Source organism: Phragmites australis, chromosome 4 (assembly GCF_958298935.1).
Source record: "Phragmites australis chromosome 4, lpPhrAust1.1, whole genome shotgun sequence".
Taxonomy (NCBI): Eukaryota; Viridiplantae; Streptophyta; class Magnoliopsida; order Poales; family Poaceae; genus Phragmites; species Phragmites australis.
Window position 1 is genome coordinate 1,447,519 of NC_084924.1, and position 22,805 is coordinate 1,470,323.

At 41.5% G+C, this 22,805-nt stretch overlaps 3 protein-coding genes across 3 annotated transcripts in view; 1 reads left to right on the forward strand and 2 right to left on the reverse strand.

Moving 5' to 3' along the window:
- The window catches only part of LOC133915066 (protein GLUTELIN PRECURSOR ACCUMULATION 3), an 87,947-nt gene that overhangs the window by 7,161 nt on the left and 57,981 nt on the right, over positions 1-22,805 (reverse strand). The window contains exons 2-3 of the mRNA XM_062358072.1: positions 240-329; positions 49-146 (exon numbers count right to left, since the gene is read on the reverse strand). Coding sequence (XP_062214056.1) covers positions 49-146; positions 240-322 — 181 coding nt within the window. The 5' untranslated portion in view covers positions 323-329. The remainder of the gene's footprint in view (positions 1-48; positions 147-239; positions 330-22,805) is intronic.
- Positions 2,257-9,290, forward strand: LOC133915061 (acyl-CoA-binding domain-containing protein 6-like). Its single transcript, XM_062358065.1, has 18 exons — positions 2,257-2,639; positions 2,832-2,902; positions 3,270-3,333; positions 3,411-3,479; positions 3,619-3,819; positions 3,914-3,991; positions 4,588-4,698; positions 4,796-4,862; positions 4,977-5,038; positions 5,321-5,460; positions 6,125-6,251; positions 6,330-6,444; positions 7,107-7,195; positions 7,272-7,355; positions 7,430-7,582; positions 7,908-8,063; positions 8,522-8,581; positions 8,782-9,290. Exons 1-18 carry the CDS (start codon positions 2,493-2,495, stop codon positions 8,962-8,964), a joined length of 1,977 nt encoding a protein of 658 aa, XP_062214049.1. The 5' UTR covers positions 2,257-2,492; the 3' UTR covers positions 8,965-9,290.
- Positions 9,558-12,638, reverse strand: LOC133915062 (electron transfer flavoprotein subunit alpha, mitochondrial). Its single transcript, XM_062358066.1, has 8 exons — positions 12,479-12,638; positions 12,038-12,220; positions 11,667-11,878; positions 10,951-11,111; positions 10,430-10,588; positions 10,220-10,272; positions 9,797-9,937; positions 9,558-9,704 (listed from the first exon to the last, which is right to left on the reverse strand). The coding sequence occupies exons 1-8, from the start codon at positions 12,566-12,568 to the stop codon at positions 9,627-9,629; spliced, it is 1,077 nt and encodes a 358-aa protein (XP_062214050.1). The 5' UTR covers positions 12,569-12,638; the 3' UTR covers positions 9,558-9,626.

A 22,805-nucleotide genomic window follows, 5' to 3' on the forward strand; every position in this document is an offset into this window, starting at 1 on the left:
AACCATTTACGCAGAGCAAGCGAATGGATTGAGTGGAAATTAATTTACCAACGTCGTAGACGGAGACGTCAGCGAGGAAGCGCTTGTCGGCGAATCCGCCGAAGACGACCACCTTGGACTTGCCGATGCTAACCGCCGTGTGCCCGCTACAGGAGATCGCGGAACCGCGTGGTTGTTAAGCGCGTGGGGTGGGACTCCATGGGAGACCGAAACGGCAGCGGCGAGGTGGGGTTGCTTACCTGCGTGGGGCGGGGCGGTCGCCCCCGAAGTCGGAGGAGTCGGCCCGCACCCAGTGCATCTGCTTCGGCTGCAGCTGCTGCATCCCCCCCCCCCTCCCCTCGTCTCGTCGCTCTTGGTCCCAGACTACGGCGTGTCTCGGATAGAGCTTGACCCTTCGCCTTGGAAGGCCCCTTCGGCCAGGCAGAGCAGCTGATGTCCGGATCGGATGGTAAGTGAGAGCACGGCAGCTGATGATTGGGGGGAGGGGGGGCAGCTGCGGCACTCTGAGCGGTGGACTGAATGGGAGGATGGGTGACGGCGGATTCAGTCCGGCGGCGGCGAGCGGTGGCCGAGGGGAGTCTGGCAGGTAGGGGGGTCAGTCGAAGGAGATCTGTGAAACAGAGTCAGAGGAGGACGAAAACACGAGAAAATGGACTATTTGCCGTTCTAAAAGTTCAGAAATGTTAGACGCAAACAAGGAAGTAGGTGTAAATGTATGAATAAGAATGTCGTCAATTCGATTTTTATTTGAAGATTATAGTTAATTTCGCTAATGGAGGGGTTATTTGTAGAAAATCACTGTATAGCCATAAAATATCACAAAATAATATCTTTATTAGTGAGATCAACTACAACATTTATATAAAAATTGTACATGTAACGTTCATTATTTACACATTTACACTCATTTACTATATCAAAATTCATTTTATAAGGTAGGCTTCTTTTATTTGTCATCCTCAACTTTGACTTTGACAATTTGCTATATGAAAAAAAAATTACACATTAATTTCATGCCATTTTAGCCTATTTATTTGTTTTGATTTCCTTTTATCCGATTGGGTCATGTTAAATGATACTTTTACCCTTTGCCCCGTCCCATCATATCGCATGCTTGCAGTTATAGCTACACTGTATCCAAATTATATATGCGCTCTTAACCACCAAGCACCAATGTTACATCATGTTCGCGTGAGCCGACATGGCCACCTATCACACCACCATTACTGCACAAAATATCACAGCGAGCTCCACCGTCTTCATGTGTATATAAAATAGCCTTTCGATCGTCCTCCTCAACACCACACCATTGTCACCATCCTCCCCTCTCCTTCCTAATCATCATTATGTTGCACCTTTGACTCGTCCCCTGATTCTGGTCACCACTGCCAATCTCTCGTCTCCGGCCACTCCTCCACCCAGGCGAATGCATGGTAAGTTCCATCTCATCTCACGCTACCTCCTGGTGGCCTCCTCCTCTCCTCTTCGAGCCTGCACATACACCCCCACAGAGCTTCACCGCCCGCTGCCCATTCCTCTTGCCACCGTCCATCGCAAGTACCTCCCCGGTGCAGGTGAGCCCACTAAAGGCCTCCCCGTACCCCGTAGCACCGAGTCTAGAGCCAAACACTCCCCGTATAGTCTCAATTTGAACAACTGCCATTACCATCTCTGATATCCCTCCTTACCACTCTGACAACCCTCCGGTCACCCCAACCCCACCACTATCAAGGGGTAGAAAGGTTATTTGACATGATCAGGCGGGATGAAATAAATCAAAACAATAAAATAGGCTAAAATAGCAAGGAATCAAATGTAGACTGTATTTTTAATAACAAAGTGTTGAAATGAAAGTTTAAAATAACAAATAATCGAAGCATAACTTTTAAGATGTTAATCAATTCACTCCAAAAGCACCCTAGCCCAAACAAAACACCAGACTGGTGACACGACTCCGTAGAGCCCACCTGTTACATACACATGGCCGCTCCTGTCAGCATCTATCTCTACCTCCCTTTCATTTCATAACCACCTCGGTGAGGAGCATTAGGGTCTGTTTTATTTGGCTTTTTTTTTTACGTTTTTTTAAATTTAGAAGTCGAATTAAACCGTTTAGTTATGAGTTGATTTTTAAAAAATTAAAAATCTTTTTTTTAAAAAATTAAAAGCTGAGAAGCTGATTAAAATGATATTTTATGATTTTTATATTTAAAAAGTTAAAAATTTATTATAAAAATCAATAACAAAACAGAAAAACCCAAAGCTAAAAGCTCCACCCAAACCAACAAGAGCATCGCCCGCGAACGAAGCGAAAGCGTGCGTCGCCGCGCCGTCTGCCTCCAGATCTCAGCTCGAAGCCCCTACATATTTCCATTTCAGCGCGACGACGGCGACGACGCGGAGGCGGAGCGAACCCTAACCGCCGCCTCGCGCCGGTGGTAGTTCGGTGTCCACGCGAGATCCGTAGGGAGATCTAGGGCTCGGCGCCGGCCATGGCGAGTTCCGGACTCGCCTACCCGGACCGCTTCTACGCCGCCGCGGCCTACGCCGGGTTCGGCGCCGGCGGGGCCACCTCTTCGGCGGCTATCTCCCGCTTCCAGAACGACGTTGCACTCCTCCTTTACGGCCTGTACCAGCAGGTGACGCGTCGGCCGATGTTTTTGCTTATTTTTTTGCGAAAAATTCGGGACGTCTGGTGAGGTTTGCGTGGATCTAGAGCGAATTAGCCGGAATTGGTGCTGACCGGGGTTTGAATTGTACCGTTTGTTTGCTCATCTCTGGCTCCCAGGGAGAGATTTGCTTTGGTGATTTTGGGTTCTGTTTCGGTGCAGGCCACAGTTGGACCATGCAATGTGCCCAAGCCGAGGGCGTGGAACCCCGTGGAGCAGAGCAAATGGACGAGGTTAGTACCCCTGCACTCAAATCCTGGTTCAAGTTGTCACGGTAGAAGCCAACTTCTATGCAGTTTCGGCTATATCTATGGAAAAGTAGATTTACTTAGAACTTGAAATGTGACTAGACGTCAGCAGGGACAGTAAATAGTTCGTTGTCATGTACTGTCCCCTAAGGCTTAAGCCAGAATTGTCGCCATCCCGAGCCCAGAACTTAGAAATTGAGATACCTATGCCGCAATAAATATCAGTGTAATTTAGATTATGGAAGGGTCAACCTGGGGACTGGGGAGCTGATGGAGTGGGAAATACCCAGGATCAAATACCATTTTAACGTTGAGTTGCATATCTTAAAACACTGCTCATTTGTGTTTTTAGCTGGCATGGGCTCGGAAGCATGCCATCAGCAGAGGCGATGCGTCTTTTTGTCAAAATCTTGGAGGTATGATTGATTACATGATATTGTTCGGTGTGCACAATTTGCAGATTGATGTAATTGATGTATTGGTGTTTTGGCAGGAGGAAGATCCTGGATGGTACAAGGTCCCTGAGTTCAACCCTGAGCCTGTTGTAGATATTCAAATGCATGTAGGTGACACTAATGGCTGCTTCATTGTTTTTTGCTAAATATTCATAATGGGATTATTTCCATCTCAATGTCCAGCTTTCTAAGTTTTTTTGGTTAACAGATTTAGTAAGTTATCCATCTGTGTTTTCTTTTTATTAGAAACCAAAAGAAGAGCCACAGGTTGTACCAGCTTCAACAAATGGAACATCAATTCCAAAACCAAAAACCATTTCTGAAAATGAAAGTTCTGTGGGGACACAGGACAAAGATGTTATTCTGGAAGGCCTTGATAATGTTAGTTCTCGTGAAGAATGGACTCCATTATCTGCCAGTGGTCATCGTCCGAAGCCTCGTTATGAGGTGCGCCAGATCTTCCATTTCCTCTTCCATTGTCTAACTCTTTTGTTTTTTCGATTTACTTTGGTAGCACTAATGAGAATTATGGTTGCTGCAGCATGGAGCGACTGTCTTGCAAGACAAGATGTATATATTTGGTGGAAACCATAACGGACGTTACCTTAGTGATCTTCAGGTACATGAAGTTGAATGCAGCAATCCACGAGACCATATATATGAATCTTAAGTTATTAGCTATGACTTGGAAGCATGCGACTATGTGTGCATATGCTGTTCTACTGCTTTTGATCAAATTATCCTTAACTAGTTGTCATATTGGATGCACTGTCTGGATTAATTGTCCATTTCTGTTCATTCTTAAACTTGACATTTTGTAATATTGGTGTGATGTCAACGATGCAAGTCATCCCTTGCCTCCTTATGCCAAACTTGTTGGGTTAATAGATTGTTATGTAATAGAGTATGTTGTCACTATACAAGGATAAGCACCTATTTCCCCCAAAATAATGCTAACAAATTAATAAGTTTTTGGGTATTTGATGATTTAGGTATTTCCTGCATGGAAAATACCAAGTTAATTATGTAGCATTTGCTCAATCAAGTTGTTTAGATAATATTTGGAGTGAGAAGCTTGAATAGCAGTATGAATGGGAGGGAAAACAAATTCATTTACAGGCACTGACAATACAAATATGTCGCTTCAAAGCAGCTAAGCATTAAATATCACTGGTCTAATGAATGTTCCTTATTCACAATTTTTACCAAAAATAGGTTTTGGATCTGAAGAGTTTGACTTGGTCAAAGATTGATGCCAAATTGCAAGCAGAATCTTCTGATTCAGTTAAAACTGCACAAATTGCTCCTTGTGCTGGACATTCTTTGGTACACTTCTGCACAAATAGTTAGAACTTTTGCAAAGTCATTTATCTTTAGGACGGTAGTTAATAGCGGTTGCCTGTTATTCTGTACCATTTCGTAGATATCATGGGACGACAAATTTTTCTCTATTGCTGGACATACAAAAGAACCATCTGAAGGCATTACAGGTTTGCTAAAATTTAGTTTTAATCTATTTTGATACTTTTCTGCTAATTACGTCTCTCATTGCTGTGATTTGTTTTTCTGATGTTGACGCTTCGCTTCTGGTGTTTTTATTCTAGTGAAGGAATTTGATCCGCATACTAGTACCTGGTCAATTGTCAGGACTTACGGCAAACCACCGGTAATCATATTTCTTCAATCCATGGTTCTTACTCTGAACCAACACCAAATATAGTAATTATTAATTCTTGTTCCACTGTTCTTATGTTTGAGCATGTACCTTATTTAGTGTGCTTTCCCTGATGGTTTCTTTTATTGGTTGTGCCTGATTTTAGCTGAAAGTTTGTATTGTAAAATGATTGATAAGAAATTCTGCATCAGAATAATGCTTAATTTCTTTGATATAATTATGGAGTTGTACCCAGGTGAAGTACATTGCTTATGTAAGTTTCATCTGCTGTAGGTTTCACGTGGAGGTCAGACGGTGACTCTTGTTGGAACAACTCTAGTTTTGTTTGGTGGTGAAGATGCAAAACGATGTCTCTTGAATGACTTGCACATTCTTGATCTTGAAACCATGACATGGGATGATGTGGATGCAATGTAAGTACAGGAAGCTTGATGGATCTATGCACAGTTGTTCACCTAGTAAAAAGGTCACTGCTATGCAAGGATAAAATAGTACTTCAAAAGTTCCTAGATTTAATTGGTACACCAGTCCCCTAACATAATTGGTATACATGTTAACTTTCACCACATATGTTAGAATTTAGAAGCTTCTTTGGCTAATGAGCTACTTTGTGCACAATCTAGGTTATCACTTTTCAGTAATTTCTCTTCACCGACATATTTTCCACCACTTTGTTGTTATAGACTTTGCAGTTTGACTCAATCAAGTCTGGACCAATGGAAGTACTAAATCGGCAGTCAGGCATCAGCTTTTTCTAGCTTAAAAGGGAAAAGGAAAAAATGAAACAAAAAAAGGGAAATCAGGGAATATAATTTGCATGCAAGACTTTGAATATATTTTTATAGCTCATAAAAATGATTGCCTATTTATAGTTCATTATGAAGGTGCAAAATATGTTTCCCTATCTAAACATTTGATCAAACTGTATTTTAATAACACATATATATGGATTATAGAATAATATCGCTAGATCAGTTCATGCACATGTTCTGAAAACAGGAATGATCCTTTAAAGCTAAACATTGTATTACTATATTTCTGAATTCAGCTCATCGTGATATTGGCTTTATGTTTTAGAGGCACCCCTCCTTCTCCAAGATCAGATCATGCTGCCGCTTGCCATGCTGACCGCTATCTTTTGATTTTTGGTGGGGGATCTCATGCAACATGTTTCAATGACTTACATGTCCTTGATTTGCAGACGGTACGGACTTTTTCTTGCTGGAACTCTTTAAAGACTGGTGCTTTATATTTGACTACTAAATTTTGTTGGGAGTTACAGATGGAATGGTCAAAACCTAAACAACAGGGTCTGACTCCAAGCCCGCGAGCCGGCCATGCAGGTGCAACTGTTGGGGAGAATTGGTACATAGTCGGGGGTGGCAATAACAAAAGTGGTAAGTATTTAATGTCTTAACTTAGTATGTTAGAATATTTTTTTTGATAATCTATGGTGTAGTCATTGTGGAGTTCAATTTATATGCTCATGTTACCAGTGGCTTTTTGCCTCCTGAATTGGACCTCGTTTGGATGGGTTGGTATCCCACCTGATCCCAACGTAGCCAAACAGAGGCCCTTAATCCTTTTCTTTGCTAATTGTGTGTGTTGAAGAATTTTGGAAGCCACATTATCTATAAACCATGTCTGCAAATAACAAGGGAATGCTTCTGCACCTTGTAGCATTAACCCAACAGTTAAATGATGGTAGAATGTATATTTTTCCTTGCAACTTGTAGCTTGGTCCTTTGTTGCTTATACATGAGAAGGTTATTTAGATTTGTGTTGAGTGATCACAATATTACATAACCTTATAAAATATCCAGTAAGATATAATAAGAATATATGAAGCAATGGTTCAACTAGAGCTGCCTTCTTGGAATGTGGGTTTTGCTATCTTTTTTCCCCTGACAGGTTAATGGTAACACACATTATTTGTTAATGCCCAAAATCATAGCAGGGTGGCACAACAAACATTGAGTTATTTTCAAGTAAATAACTTCTTTGCGTTTATATGTTAAGCATGTAGTCAGCTCATAGTCTTATACACTCTTCTTTACAGGTGTGTCTGAAACACTTGTGCTTAACATGTCAACTCTGACATGGTCAGTTGTTAGCACCGTGGAAGGATGTGTTCCCCTTGCCAGTGAGGTATATCTCTTGAGCAATATTTAGTGGTCAGAATGATTTTCCTTGGCTTCTGATATTTGAAGTTTTTATTTTCTAGGGGATGACTTTAGTGCATAGCAATTACAATGGAAATGATTATCTCATTTCTTTTGGAGGATACAATGGACGATACAGCAACGAGGTAGTTGGCATTTCCAAGTCTTATGTTCATGCATGGAGTTAACTTTTACCAACAATTTTCTGTATGATGTGCAGGTTTACACTCTTAGCCTCAAATCAGATTCACAGTCAACCGCAAAAGAAGAAACTGTTTCAGATAACACATCTAGGACCCTGGAACCTGAGGTTGAAATTTCTCAAGATGGGAAGATACGAGAGATTGCCATGGACAGTGCTGATTCAGATCTGGTAATGTCCTGCTCAGGATACTTTGCCCTGTTAATTAGAACTGTATGACCCTTCCTATGTTGGCCTAGCCACTTCTAGGGAGCAGAACATTTTTTTTTCTTTTCTCCTCCCAAATCTAGTGTGTGTGTGTGTTGTAGAAATCAGGGTCCGTACCTATTGAAATTCTGCAAAATAGACAGTGCAGTTAATCTTAGTACAGGGACTCATAAAATAGAATGCGTCTGATACAAAATTCTTGATGGCGGTTGCTGTTGCCAATGATGATTTGAGTTATTGGGGATACTCACGCTGTCTTTCTTTTGTTTTGTGCTGTGCTGAGTTCCAGAAAACCAGAAATGATGAAGCAAGTGAACAGCTTTTAGCAGCTCTTAAAGCTGAGAAAGAGGAACTAGAAGCAACACTCAACAGGGAACAGCTGCAAACTATACAACTTAGAGAAGAAATTGCTCAAGCAGAGACCAGAAATGCAGAGCTGACAAAGGCAAGTCATCTTGCTCTTACCTTGTAGGTTACTAGCTCCTTTTTTTTTTCCTTTTATCCCGTATACTCTTTCAAGCATCTAATGGACTTTCTCTTTTAGAGTGACTATGCTTATTATGCAATATTATTGTATTTTTTTGGAACAGCTCAGAGGTCTAAATGCTACTTTTAAACTACATCCTACCAAAAATTTGAGATTAAGCTTTTGCTGTATTGGATACTGTATGGGTCTATTCATTTATACACTATACATAATATTATATCATTGTGTGTAATATCATTTCAACAAACCTGAGCAAAGTGGTTTCAAAGTTAAATTGTGATTATTCATTGTACAAATAAAACTATATTTTCTGTGTTTTTTAGTTTGTGTACGCTGAAAAGGAATTTGAGCCATGTCTATATAAATATTATTTCTCAGCTGATGTTTGGACTCTTCTGTGCATTTAAATTGTATAGGAACTTCAAGCTGCCCGTGGCCAACTTGCTGCTGAGCAGTCAAGATGTTTCAAACTTGAGGTACATATTGGCCTTTTGTTGTACCGATTATTCCAAATGACTAGTTGTACACTATAGCCAACCCAACAACATTAGCCCTCCACTTCTGCAGTGAATTGCTCTAGGAGAGATTATTATACAGCTCTCTCTCTCTCTCTGAACAGTCATTAGTATAACTGAAAATGTTCTGATCACACTTAATTTCTGAAATACCTCCTTAGGTCGATGTTGCGGAACTACGACAAAAGCTTCAAAGTATGGACGCATTGGAAAAGGAGGTCGAGCTGCTTCGACGACAGAGAGCTGCTTCAGAGCAAGCAGCGTTAGATGCAAAGCGGAGGCAAAGCTCCGGTGGCATGTGGGGTTGGCTCGTTGGAACCCCTCCTGATAAATCTGAATCGTGATCACCTCACGATCGAATACTTTAGTTCATACAGGCCGTGATTTGTATATTTTACCTGTAGCATTTATAAATCATTTTGATATTTCTACAGTTTTTCACCTCATTTCTGGCATTCGTGTTCATTTTGACCACAAAAGAATAAGGTTTCCTGGCGATCGTCGTCATATGTTCTCATAGAAATTCATTTGTCCGTCCTCTGATTGGCTTTTCGCAATCACTCAAATGTATAATTAGGTTTTAACATTGTACACAACATGTATGGCCGTTCTTTTGACGTTGTGCTGTTTGTCGATATAGATTGTTCGTTTCAGTCGCCTGTTCATATTAGTTAGGCCCTTGACTCCTTGGCTCGTGCCCGTGCGTCCATGCTCGCTTGTTTCTGTGTACTGTTGCACTTTGTGATGCAAATATTGTGGATATGCTGTTGACATGTTGCTGTCGACCACGTCTAAATTCTCACTGATTATTTCTAACGCAAAGCGTATCACACGGTAGGATGGCATAATGGTGCAACGCGACCCTAGCTAAGCAGCCTATTTGTTTGCTACGAATGGTTGAGCACCACAGCATACATAATTCCAGATACTGCAGGTATTCACATCATGAGATTATTTCATCTTATTAAGAGCATATGGGTAAATGAGACATGGAAGCGACAGCCACTTATTTCTTGTCCGGGATCTTCTTTAACAATTCGTCGAGAACCTCGAATAAATCAGCGACGAGTCCATAATCTGCAACCTGGACAGCACCGATGCAACAGGCTTAGAATTTTGAGGATTTTTTTAATTATACTAGTAGACCATATGTATTTATCAACAGGGACGAGGAACCTGAAATATGGGGGCATCGCCATCTTTGTTAACAGCCACAATAACCTTCGAATCTCTCATTCCCGCCAAGTGTTGTATCGCTCCAGAAACTCCAAACGCCATATAGAGCTCCGGTGCAACTATTTTCCCAGTCTGACCAACCTGAGGGGGAGAAAGCACTCCAACAAAATGAGATAGCAATGAACTATACAAAAGGGCACACGTCCAAGTAACATCTATTCACTCAACCTTGCTTGCTATGAACTATTGGACTGATGCAATAGCATGTCGATCATGGTGGTAATGCTATTAGCCTACTAGCTTCATAAGACATGAATCAGTGTATGGCATCTACAACTTTATATTAGCTGGATCCATTCAGAACCCATTTAGTTATTTTTATAAGACAAGGTATAGCACACATGGTAGACTTGAAGCGCTTACCTGAAGGTCGTTTGGAACAAAACCTGCATCAACAGCAGCCCTAGTCGCACCCACTACAGAAAAGAAAAGTAATCACTCAGAAAATTACCGTGAGCAGTGTAATAAATTTTCAATGAGGCACTGATAAAATATCAACACTAACAATTTCAGTGCCAAATAGGTTAAAACAATTACATGGAAATAACAAAAAAAATCAGATACAAGGCAAACCTGCTGCCCCAAGTTTCTCAGCAAGCTGCTCCAACAATTTGAAGTTTTCAGCACTTTTCAGACCTCTGCCTCCGGTGACTACTACCTGTGCATTTGCAAGGTCAGGCCGTTCTGTATCTTGGGATGTCAGATTCACCCATGTTGATTTCCCTAAGCTACCTATACATGGAAGGAGAGATACTGTTAGATATACATAAAAAATTTAAATTAACAAACTGTCAGTACATGACTAAGAGGTCCTTTTTCCTGCATCATGTTTTGATTTTATAAAAATAAGGACGTGGAAAATAAAATCAATGTCGTGATCTTTAATTACCCAGATTTTGAATTGCTGAATATGAATAAAGAATAATCCTACAAACTTTAACAAGGACGTGGAAAATAAAATCAATGTAGTGATCTTTAATACCATATTATTAAAAAAAACTCAAGGTCCAACAAAGAGCATCACAATATGAATAAGAATAATCCTGAAGTGTTGCTAACTCTTAATAGAAGAATATGGTAGAAACCAAACAAACCTTCACTGAGGAAAGAGAGATCAACCTGGGTGATAGGTGCAACCTTCGTTTCAGACATAGCCTCAGTAGTTGGGGAAAACGAAGTTGATCTAATACTCATCATACAAGGATCCTCTCCAGTATATCTCACAGTACAAAGTGCATTTCCAGCATAAATTGGCCTGAAGTCAGAAGCATACAATAATTAAAGCATGAAACTGCAGATGTCATCTAGCAACTAGCATTGAGTTCTACACTGAAGCATCAAGCCCCAACAAAAGAAAATACAGTAGACCGCAACAAAAGCAGCAAGCATCACAGAAGGGAGCTGTGGACTCATGGGAACGGGGATCGTACTATGGACTTTACTCTTTAGGCTCATGCATTTTAACATCCATAAGCTAATATAAATTAGTATCGGAAGGGTATGGACAGTGGGAAGACTAATATAAATTAGCATGGAAAATGTGACAAAGAAGGTTGGAAATGAACAAAAACTATACCAGAGATTTCGATAAATCATTAAGCATTAGATTCATTATGAATGGAGATGTATGGACTCAAGACATGAAAATGGGCCCATGGACACTATGAACACATAAAACAGACCAGTCAAAGATCATGCATTCAAAACCACATGCGACCCCAACTAACATAAGTGCCATTGTTTGGTCTCATCCCACTCCCAAATGTTGAATAAAATGCTAAAAATCGTAGCAAACAGAAGAATATCAAACCTCACAAAGACCCGTGCCTCCGCTACAGCAGTGACATCAGTAACAGGGGAGACATCAAGAAGAGCTGCAGCACGTGGAAGCAAATTCTTCCCAAACGACGTTGAAGAAGCTATAACATGAGAGTATCCACCTTTCTGCTGAACAGAACGGATTAGCTCAGCCCACGGTTCAGCCAAAGGATGCGCAAAGGTGTCTGAATCCGCAACCAGCACCTGCAATGCTAGATCAATCAACTGATAAGCAGAAGATTCGAAAGAACAACAATGTATGGCTGGATGAATACATATTACTTTGATTTTTTTTTGTGCAATTCATAATTGCTTGACTAGTGTCCAAAGAGTAAGAAATACTAGCAAACAGCAGTACAGTACCTCAGATACCAATGGATGGCTGGATGCAGCATGCTCGGCAGCCTTGTGAAGCGCTGGCCCGGATCCACCCAACAGAAGAGAAATCCTGTTCTCTTTGGCGATGGCCTCCGCAGCCGCCAATGCGCTCAGAGACGACGGCTTCACGAGCCCTCCTTCGTGCTCAGCTACGACCAGCGTGCTCACCTAGCGGGACACACACCATAGTTAAGCGCTACCCCACAGTCGGACCTAATCGATGGAGCACAGAATCCAAGGCCTGAACGACTGGGCAGAGCACCGCGGCTAGAACTAGCACCGGGGGGATTCGAATTTAGCGCATCGATTGGAGAGAACAATTCGCGCGGCGCGAACGCATCTAGGTTCTCGCGGAACAGATTCCCTCCCCCGGCAGGTGGAGGGAATAGCGAGAGAGGTGAACGGAACGAGAGAAAGGGGACTCACGAGTCTGCGGAGCGACTGAGCAAAGACGAGCGAGCCACAGTGGCCGCTTCCGCCTCCCCTCCGCAGCGCCCCCAGCACCATCGCCGCCATGGCCTCTCTCTGAATTCAGAAGATGGAACGGGAGGGCTCTGAAGTCTGAGCTTATGAAGGAGTAGGAAAGGGTGCAGAGACGTCACGGAATTGGATGGATCCTTGGATGAGAGAAACACGTGTGTACAGCTCACTGCTTACTTACTCTATTTTTTTCGATTTTTTATTTTTAAATCAAAAAATTATAAATATATGAACCTATTTAAAAAATTACAAATCTAGAAATGGTACCAATCATATTTTTATCTGAATTTCTTTTAGAGTTAGATAATAATATTCTCTACACTACATAATTTTTTACGACTATATTGACAGAGAGTGGGCCGGCCCACTTCATTTCTATATGGGCCGGGTCGTATCATCTAATTTCTCCTCGATAGATCGGGTCGGAGTGAGTTAATCCAATAGGTCAAACATGTTAGGCCAGAGATTGTTCCAATTCCAGAGAACAGTTAGGCCCACTGTGCTAATCTCTTTCTTTTTTGAGCCTTAATTTCCTTTTATGTTTTCACTATGAATATATTATTTAGGGAGTGTCTATACTACAGTCGAGCAAAAAAAATTGTTTGCAAAAAAATTCAGAAAGAAGGCCCGTGAGCAGAAAGAAAAAAAAGGACTAATGTGTAGCTAAATTAGCTCAAAGTCATATAAAAAAACTTAGATTCAAAATGTAGTGTAACTAAAAGCGATCAAAATCGCTAAATAGGATAAGACAAGAGGGGGGGGGGGGAGGGTGAGGCAGCCACTGTTGAATCAAATTTCATTTAAAAAATAAGAAGGTAGCAATTTACAATCATATCTTTAGAAAATTACAGTCCCAGTTACACCAGAATAACATTATATACACACTGTAACAATTAAGTAGACAAACTGTAATCTATTTCTATGACAGGCAAGTCAACGATGCGCAGAGGTAAGCACTTACGAGTGAACTATTATGACAAGTATCATTATAAGGTACACGTGCTGAAATTACAGTACAAGATTACCAAACGAACATAATTTGAGGTCATGAAAAATTAGTTGCTCTAACATGTATCATGAAAATTTCCATATATAGCAGGGAGGCAGAAGTACTTGTAGCCAGTCTTCTGGGAGGATCTGCAAGTTCTGAAGCAAAGTGAAAATGAGTAGGTTCATGAAAATTGATTGATGCAAGAAGTGGACTTCTGATGGGTGGATGCAAATCTTCACGGTTTGCTTCTTTTTCAGCACGTGTTGCTTCTCTCTCAGCTTGTCTCACAGTAAACGATTTCCTCATTGTCTATTCAGATTTTCAGTCTCCAATTCTTCAGGAACATGTGCATGCATGGATGGTCTTGGCTTCGGTAAACATGCGTGCCAGTTTTAAGCATCGTCTTCTAGTTTTGAGAGGTTTCCTAAAGATGGTTTTGAGAGGACTTTTTTTCTTCGACTTGGCTTTGCTCTTTTCAAAGCCAAGTCTTCCCAAGGAATATTAGCCAATTTCTAATAGATAATTTTCTTCACAGTTTGGACTTGCGTAATGCACTCTAACATGCTCATCAAATAATATGTGTACCTCTCATGCATTTGTGTTTCATCATCAGGTACAAATAAATACACTAATGAAAGCTAAAACAGTATAGTAAACAGGTTGGCCATAGGATAAGGAGGATCTCACATATTCACCTAAATCACAGCTGAAATTAGCACCAGCATTCTAATATTCCTCATAGCTGTCATAACTCGTCTTTTGCAGAAAGATTAATTAAAAATCAAGCGCTACAGGGATTCAAAGATGATGGCATCAGGAATTTTAAGTGCAACAGCATTGTCTTCAGCTCAAGCCATCATGGTACGAACCAATTCCATCGACACACGACACACCTGAATGTCTAAAACCAAAGAGCACAGTAGAGATTAATGGGGTCTGAAAGTACACTAAAAAGCGCTTAAATTATCCTTCCCAAGCACCGTAGAAAGATCTAATCCAATAAAAAATATCCATCCCAAGCGCATAAGAATAATGTCGGTGTATCAGGAACCGGGGGTCCCTGAGTCCCGAGGACCAGGCCAGCCGTTCGCCACGCGTCACCATCCTGCGAGGTTCCTCCTGCGGGATGAGGAAAATCTAAGTTCCAGGAGAAGTTACTCGGGGCCACAGCCTCTGGTCCCCGAGCACCCCAGTTCCCCGATGACCCACAGAGTCCAAGTACCGGGAAGAAAGTGCTCGGGGAGGTGCCCGCTCGCCTCCGAATACCCTAGTCCCCCGATGGGCCGAAGAGCTAAGTGCTCGGAAGAGAGTGCTCGGGGCTGCACGTGGCAGCCCCCGAGCGCTCGGTTCCCCGAGGGTTCTACAGAAGTGCTCGGGAGAGAGTGCTCGGGGCTGCACGTGGCAGCCCCCGAGCGCTCGGTTCCCCGAAGGTTCGCGCAAAGGCGCTCGGGAGAGGGTGCTCGGGGTTGCATATGGCAGCCCCCGAGCATTCGGTTCCCCGAAGGTTCGCGCGAGAACACCCGATGCCCCGACGACCCAGAAGGGCCCGCCGACGAGGTGTCAACCAGTCAGAGGTCCAAGGCCGCATTTAATGGGCATGCGCGGCCTGACATCCTGACATCAACTGCTCCCGCCGCAGTGTCAGTCCCTGCCATGCTTTGGCAGAGGGGCGTGGGTCCATTAATTGCACGGGTCCCGTCCCGTATCATCCGGAGTATCTCGGGATAACGTTGCCAGGACCAAAGCGTTCCGCCTGCCACCCTGCCCTGGCAGAGGAACAAGACAGGGTGGACATACCGGGTGCCTCTGTGGCTGCCCGGTGGGCCCTCTCAATGGCGCCAGGGCGTCCACAGTGACGGGAGGTCGGACGCGCGTCGCATTTTTCCACCGCCCCTGTCACTTCGCCCAGAGGGAATGATGACGCGTTTCTCAGTCGTGGCGTCTTGGAACATGTGCCACTTCTTTCCCATTTGGGGTATGTCGTGGCCGGCGAGTGCATAAAAGGACGGGCATACAGAAAGAAGACAAAGAAAATCGAGAACATAGACCAAGACAACCCGAACACACGAGAAAACATCCGAAGACAGATCGGGACGATCGAAGACATCATCCGAAGAACACCGCAAGCAAGTTTGAGTAGAGCTAGAACAAGGTAGCCTAAAGCTCTCAGTTAGACAATATATTCTTGTAACCAGACATATCCATGAGGGATCCCCTTCGGGGAAGGATATTGCATCCACACAGGAGTAGGATATTACGCCCCCGTGCGGCCTGAACCTGTCTAAACTCCGGTGCATTTATTTCTCTTTGCACTAGGTCGATCATCCCCCACCACTGGCCGTTGCATTTATTTCCACTTCCATTTATTTCTCTGACGAACTCATTCAGGATCATCCCCCGGCCGAATCTCTAAAAAGGGGTCTCTCGGGATCCCTGCGACAGGAGTTCATCATCCGACAAATAACATATACAAGAAATGAAAAAAAAACCATTTGAAGTATTTTTCATTCAAAGTTATTGAAAACATAAGCATTTGAAAGTATTTTTCATTGTAAATCTACTTATATCTTTTTTCTAAAATATGACAAGTCTCAATATTATATATATATATATATATACATATATATATATATATACATATATATATATATTAAGATGAGCTTCTACAAGATATGTCTTCTCTAAAAATCTATTTTAATACAAACATGTTGGGGATGATCTCTCGCCCCCCCACTTCGGAGGGAACCGCGAAGTCTACTCGAAATACTACGTGCTAGCCGTTGTGGTTTTGTTCCAGAGACTTCATCTGCAAGGAGCGAAGATCGTAGAGCTACGTCGATCGAAGGGTGTAGACGCGTCCGCACCTTCGATCTCCCGTACCGGCGAAGTCGAATGAGACCTTCGGCTGACGAGCTAAGCCCAGATCCGCAGTCCGCGGCGTTCGCAGCGGGCGAACATGCAAGCTGACCTTCGCTCGAGGGACGAAGGCTATCCGACGGATATCCGAGCGGAGGAGGCTTCGATGCCCTTCGGAGACAGGAATCACCTCGAGAAAGTGGGCCTGATTTCGGTCGTCCGAGGTACTGCCGTAATTATGTGATTATGCTTATTTGTATCATAATACCTCCGGATATTTCAGAAATGTAGCAGGTGAGGAGGTAGGATTTGTAAACCGTATCTATGGTTGCTGGGTACAGGTTATAAATAGAGCCACAGTGTACTGAAAGAGGTATCGAAAACTGTTCTTTCTCCAACACGTATCGCTCTGAGAACATTTCGATATCTCTGTATCCGAAGACTCACTTTGTCTGGAATTCCGATCCCAACAAAACAAATCCAAACTTGTTTCTAGCTTCTTAAATTTTTTAGTAGCTAAAGACTACTTTTACTCTAAAAATCATCACGAGAAACCAGCAAAAGTAAACCATGTTTGTTCTCAGAAGTCAAACAAACATGGTCTAATACCCTGTTCTCAATTCTCATCACCTCAAGCTCCGTTTTAGTTTTGCGTTCGCCGCTGCTGAGAACGAAGGCAGCGAAGGTGATCGCTCGCTCACCGGTCGGTTTTAATGGCGACGGGCAGAAACAAAGAGGTGGCCAGCAGCAGGCAACCCTACGCCTGTCCTGTCCTGTTGACACGAGCGAGACAGGCAGCTCCAGTCGGCGCAGTCACCACAAACGACAGTGATTGGCGGGGCCCGCGACGCGGAAAAGAGTGGGAGCCTAGTCACGCATGGGGCCCACGACGGCGACGGCCACAGCATCTAGCCTGCGGCGCTGTGCGGACGTCATTGCCAGCTGGCCAATAATTCACGCGTCTACCGCGTCCGTTTTTTACAAAGCATGAAAAAAGCTAAGAAGTTTAGGTTCACAAATTTTAGACATTTTAATATTTATTTATTTATTAATAAATATTTAATATATTTATTTAATTATAAGAAAAATAGTGATGTTTTCATGCATGCTCATAATTTTAACATGTAGACGATAGTAATACAAATATAACTAAATTTGTTTCATATTTCTTTGAGTTTTAGATATTTTTTAATGCATTTTATATTATTTTAGCCGATTTATTAATATAACTATTATTACTATTTTCTAGCTGAATCCTTGATAGCCCCATAACATAAGCCATGCTCAATTGAGCAGCCAAGATTCAACCAGCTAGTACAAATTGAAACCAAATCATATAACCGGTAACTACTGTCATGTTTGATTTAGCTTTCCATCTCACTACAGATTTTGATATTATAGGTTAAAATAAAATATTTTAAATCTCTATTTTTATTTAAAATAGAAATAAGAAGACTTATCTAAATACTCTCAATATATCACAACTCTAACTTGTGAATTCTTGGAGCTAAAATTATCACTTTAAGACTCAACTACTAATACGATTTGAACTCCGGGAAGAAATATTTACTAATATTTTGTCAAACAGCTAGTTTGTAGCGAACATGTCTTTAGAAAGATTGTAATAGAATATCTTTAGAACATATATGTGATTTTGATGATTAATAATAATATAGTTAATGAGACTAATATATTTGTGAAGTATATGTTTTAGTAGGTCTCAATACAATAAAAGAGAAGTCACCGAAGCCGAAACAAAGAAAGAAATGAATTAAACTTGTTCTACGAATTTTGATGTGATCAAATATGATGGATTTCTATATAATCTTGTAGAGCTCTTCACAAGCTTTCCATAGAGCCCAATATCATCAAAATCAGAGTTCGAAGTGAAAAGTTATACCTAAAATACATAACGTTGTTCTGTTGAAATTTGTCTGACCGGATAATCCAGTGTTCATATCAAAATTAGTCCGGTGCTACACCGGATAATCCAGTGAGAATAATAAAAAACAGTCTGGTGTTCATAGAAAGTTTGAAGCAGAGTCTCTTGCCTCATTGGATGATCCGATGTTCACAAAATGAACACATCAGACTATTATTTTCAGAGAGCTACAAAATGAATATATACACATATGATAATCTGGTGTATTTATCTGGTGTTCAGTGAGTCGTCACACACAGATGAATTTGAGTAGGTTTCAATAGCTAATTTCTTTTGATGTACTCACCGGATGATCCATTGCTTGTACTACTGTTATCACTGGATCATCTGGTGTTCACAGTTTTTCTGAGTCGTTAGGACAATGGCTAATTGGTAGGTTTAAGGCTATAAATACTCCTCCATTCAGTCATTTAAAGGTGTGGTATACTGCTGGAGTCCAGAGAAAGCTCATATACACTTGAGAAGACATCCATACCATCAAAGTGCTAAAAGTGTTCATCCAAGGAAATTACCACATAATTAGAGAGTGATTATTACTATTAGGTCTGGAGAGAAGTGTTGCTATGTACTACAACCTAGAGAGTAGATCAATGAGTGATCCAACCGTGTACTGAGAGGTACGTTAGTGTCTTGGAGTCTTTGTGACTCGTCGGTAACTTGTTGACCCTCCAACTTGATGTGTAGTGGTGGTAAGAAGATTGTGCGAGGACGTAAAGATCCTTATCTTTGTGACTAAAGCTTAGAAGTGAAGACGACACACAAGTGACTGGAAGAGAGCTCAAGAGTCGTGACCGGAATAAACTTTGCGACCAGGAGCATATTCTTTGTGGAGCTCTAACGTGGACTAAAGGTGGCTTGTGTGCCACCGATACCACAAGATAAAATCTTTTGTGCTAAGTTTGTCTCTCAACCTTATTTATGTTTCTGTATTTACATTTTTTGCAGTCTAACTTTGCGCCTTTATCTTCCTAGAGTAGTTTGCTAAGTTTGGCTATAGGTTGTAAAATCCTTTTGAGCGATAGAGTAGATACACTAGATAAACGTAGAGCGTATTTAGATAGAAATTGAGATAGGTTTATCTTGTAAATTTTTTGGAGCTATTAGTTTTTAAGTGTCCTAATTACCCTCCCTCTTAGTACGTCACCGTTCCTCACAATTGGTATCCAGAGCCTCGTGCTCTTGATAGACTTAATATCCTATTGTTGTGACGTCTGGGGTTGGGATGGATATCCATAGCGCTCCATATTTTGACGACACTAATTTCCCCTGATGAAAAATTCTTATTACCTGTTATTTGCAAGCTAAAGATTTAGATGTTTGCAGAGTCATCGAAGAAGGGGTGAGACAACGTGTCACCAACAAGGAGAGGATTTTAGATACATTAGCAAAGAGTACACTTTTATCATGTTTAAATATTGATGCATTTAATCATATTTATTCTCTCACCAATGCATTTGATATTTGGAATTGTCTCATTGAAATAAATGAAGCCACAAATGATGTGCACAATGAGAAATAATATGTGTTTGTGACTAAGCTTAATGGCATCAAACAAGTACCTATAAAAATACTAATGGCATGTACTCATGTGTTGATATTCTTGCATCAATGGGTTAGGTTTGAGCAAATTGACGATGATCAAGTGGTGAGAAAGATACTTCAAACTCTTCTTTCAAAGTACAAGTTGATAGTCTCTGAAAGTGCATCTAGGCCTCATATGTAGAGATAATTGATGATAAACGATTAAGTGACTAATGAGTTTATTGAAGTTATGAATAAGTTTTAGTCCCGTCGATAAAGTTAAAAGGCGTTGGTGTCCCTAAAAAAGAAAAGAGAAGCAGCATGCAGTTACTCATAGGTTTAAATTTATTTTATTTTTGAATTTAAGTTTATGAATGTTGTACTATCTAGAGGGATGCGTGTTGATAGTCTTAAATGTGTCCCAGTACTCAAAGTACCCTTTTAGACTTAAAAGTTGAGGGACACAATCACCCACGAATACTAGGATAATTGCATAAGTTGTCTGAATCCGGAGTACCGGGTACTCCGGATTCTAGACAGTAGCTCAGAGTCTTTGAGTTAGACTACATGTTGGGCTCTCGGTTTTGGCTTGAGTGCCCAACCTGGAGTCTCTGGATGAACACGAACACTTCAGGTCAGTACAAAAGGTATTGTAATGACTAGTTTGGGAGGTTAGGTTTAAATACCCCTCTCATCTCCTCCTTCATTTGCTACTGAACTAACTCGAGATAAACTCATTCATAACCATTCATTAGCCCCTCTAATCCCTCTAATGCTTTAAATATGGCTAGATATTAAGAGTTGAGTAAAGCCTCGAAGTGAAGATAGTGCACAAGTGACAGGAAGAGAGCTTAAGAGCTATGACTGGAATAAACTTGGTGATCGGGAGCATATCCTTTGTAGAGCTTCAACGTGGACTAGGGGTGGCTTATGTGCCACCGATATCACGGAATAAAAATTGCTTATATCGAGTTTGTGTCTCTACCTTATTTATATTTTCGCATTTACATTCTTGCAATCTGTCTTTACGCACTTATCATTCTAAAGTAGTTTCCTAAGTTTGATTATAGGTTACAAAACTCTTTTAAGCAGTAAAGTAGACACACTAGATAAATTTAAAGTATATTTAAATAAAAATAAATTTATCTTATAAATTTTTTAAAACTATTAATTTTTAAATATCTTAATTTATTTCTTTTTAGAACGTTACCTTTCATGACATGGTTATCAAAGGCCATTTGGTAACCACCGTTCCAACGAAAACCAGCCTAGTTAACCATTATGACCGCCCAACCCCTGGGCTTCAGGGATTAACAATATTAACCCAGCTACTAATTGGAACCCGATCCCAGGCGCACCAACTCCCAACTCGCAAGTGGAATTCCCTTTTTGCACCTCCTCTCGCATATAAATAAGCCTCCTCTGCTAAGGCTCTGATGAATCTACTACAATTTTCTTTTCTTGCACACACTCTTTGGTTGCTCGTCAGTGTTCGGATTTCAGTTGTGCCGAGGCCATGAAACCCCCTCAGTTGCCTGTAGAGGAAGGCTCCTGGGCTCACGAGGTCAAACAGGCCCTCCGTGACAAACTGCGGCGGTCCTGCGGCACCACCGCCGCGCCGGCAGCCAGGCCGGCCGGCGAAGGCCGCACCACCACCGCGCCGCCGAGTCGTGCTACCGACTGCCGCGGCTCGGCTGCAGAAGATCCCATAAGGAGAGTCATGTTCTTGGCTCCCTGGGGTCACACTTAAAAGAAAGAAAGATCTGTATACAAAGAACATGGCTGGCTGCATACATTTGCATGGCCATGTCTTGGCCAGATCTGCAACAACTGGAAAAAAAAAAACTGGAGCTTGTGTTGTAAACTATGGAGTTTGCACCATGAACATGAACTCATAAGGGCTAACTAGGTATATAGCCGTATGGGTATGATCTGATAAAGGTATGTAGTTCATGTTTTCTTGGAGACACGAGATCAGTTCATGGGTGTGGGTTGAAGAGGAAGATCCGAAACTTTGTAGCCATGAACTTGTTTTTCTTAAGGTGTGTAACAAGAGCCTGTGAAAAGCTATGACGAAAAAAAAATCTTCCCTCATTTACATGTCCACCTTTGCTTCCAGTTGCTTTAGTTCAGAATTTCAGATTCTTCTGGTATGTGCAGAGAACATGAACACTGCTAATCTAGTGATTCTATATTCTACTGTACCACTAGGTGGTATGTTCATTGGTTTATGTGTAAAAGTGATCCTTCTTTCTTGTTGTCCTTTTGATCTGTTAAGAATTGTTGGAAATTTCAATCCTGGTCATGACACACATGTTCATGAGCTGAGTTCATGCTTTCGTGCAAAGAAGCATCTAGAAACTGATATGGATGTGAAAACAGACCTCCCCCTTTGCATGTCCACCTTTGATTCAGTTCCTTCCTTTCGTTCAGTAGATGGGTTCAGTAGGTTATGTTCTGAAAGCTATGCAGCAGGTTTCATGCCCGTGAGTCATGAAAGGCTAATGATTTGAAGAGTTCATGTTTTCCTGGGAAGAATAGTTGAAAACTTGCAGCAATGAAAAGCTCTCAAGAGTTCAACACATATACAGATTACACAGCATACCAAAGGCTGCAGGAAAGCTTCCTTTACCTGTATATGTTTTTGCAGTAATGTATCAGTTGTAATAACTAATATGTGCAATATCATATCATCATGTGCAATATCATATCATCAATAACATGGACACAAGTCACCCAGAATAAAAAAGGGGAAGCAACTTTCAGCAATGAAAAGCTCTCAAGAGTTCAATACATATACAGATTATACAGAGCATACCAAAAGCTGCAAGAAAGCTTCCTTTATCTGCATGTGTTTTCGCAGTACTGTATCAGTTATAATAACTAATATGTGCACTATCATAGCATCGATAACATGGACACAGGTCACCCAGAATAAAAGAAAAAGGGAAGCAACTTTCAAT

Bases quoted from the DNA above. Each gene is read 5' to 3' on its own strand.
- LOC133915061 (XM_062358065.1), top strand. From the start codon at position 2,493: ATGGCGAGTTCCGGACTCGCCTACCCGGACCGCTTCTACGCCGCCGCG. The intron at 3,992-4,587 runs GTACATGAAGTT...TACCAAAAATAG, and splicing joins GTTACCTTAGTGATCTTCAG to GTTTTGGATCTGAAGAGTTT. The intron at 8,582-8,781 runs GTACATATTGGC...ATACCTCCTTAG, and splicing joins CAAGATGTTTCAAACTTGAG to GTCGATGTTGCGGAACTACG.
- LOC133915062 (XM_062358066.1), bottom strand. From the start codon at position 12,568: ATGGCGGCGATGGTGCTGGGGGCGCTGCGGAGGGGAGGCGGAAGCGGC. The intron at 11,112-11,666 runs GTTTGATATTCT...TTCTGACTTCAG, and splicing joins GAGGCACGGGTCTTTGTGAG to GCCAATTTATGCTGGAAATG. The intron at 10,589-10,950 runs GTTTGTTTGGTT...TTCCATGTATAG, and splicing joins TCTCTCTTTCCTCAGTGAAG to GTAGCTTAGGGAAATCAACA.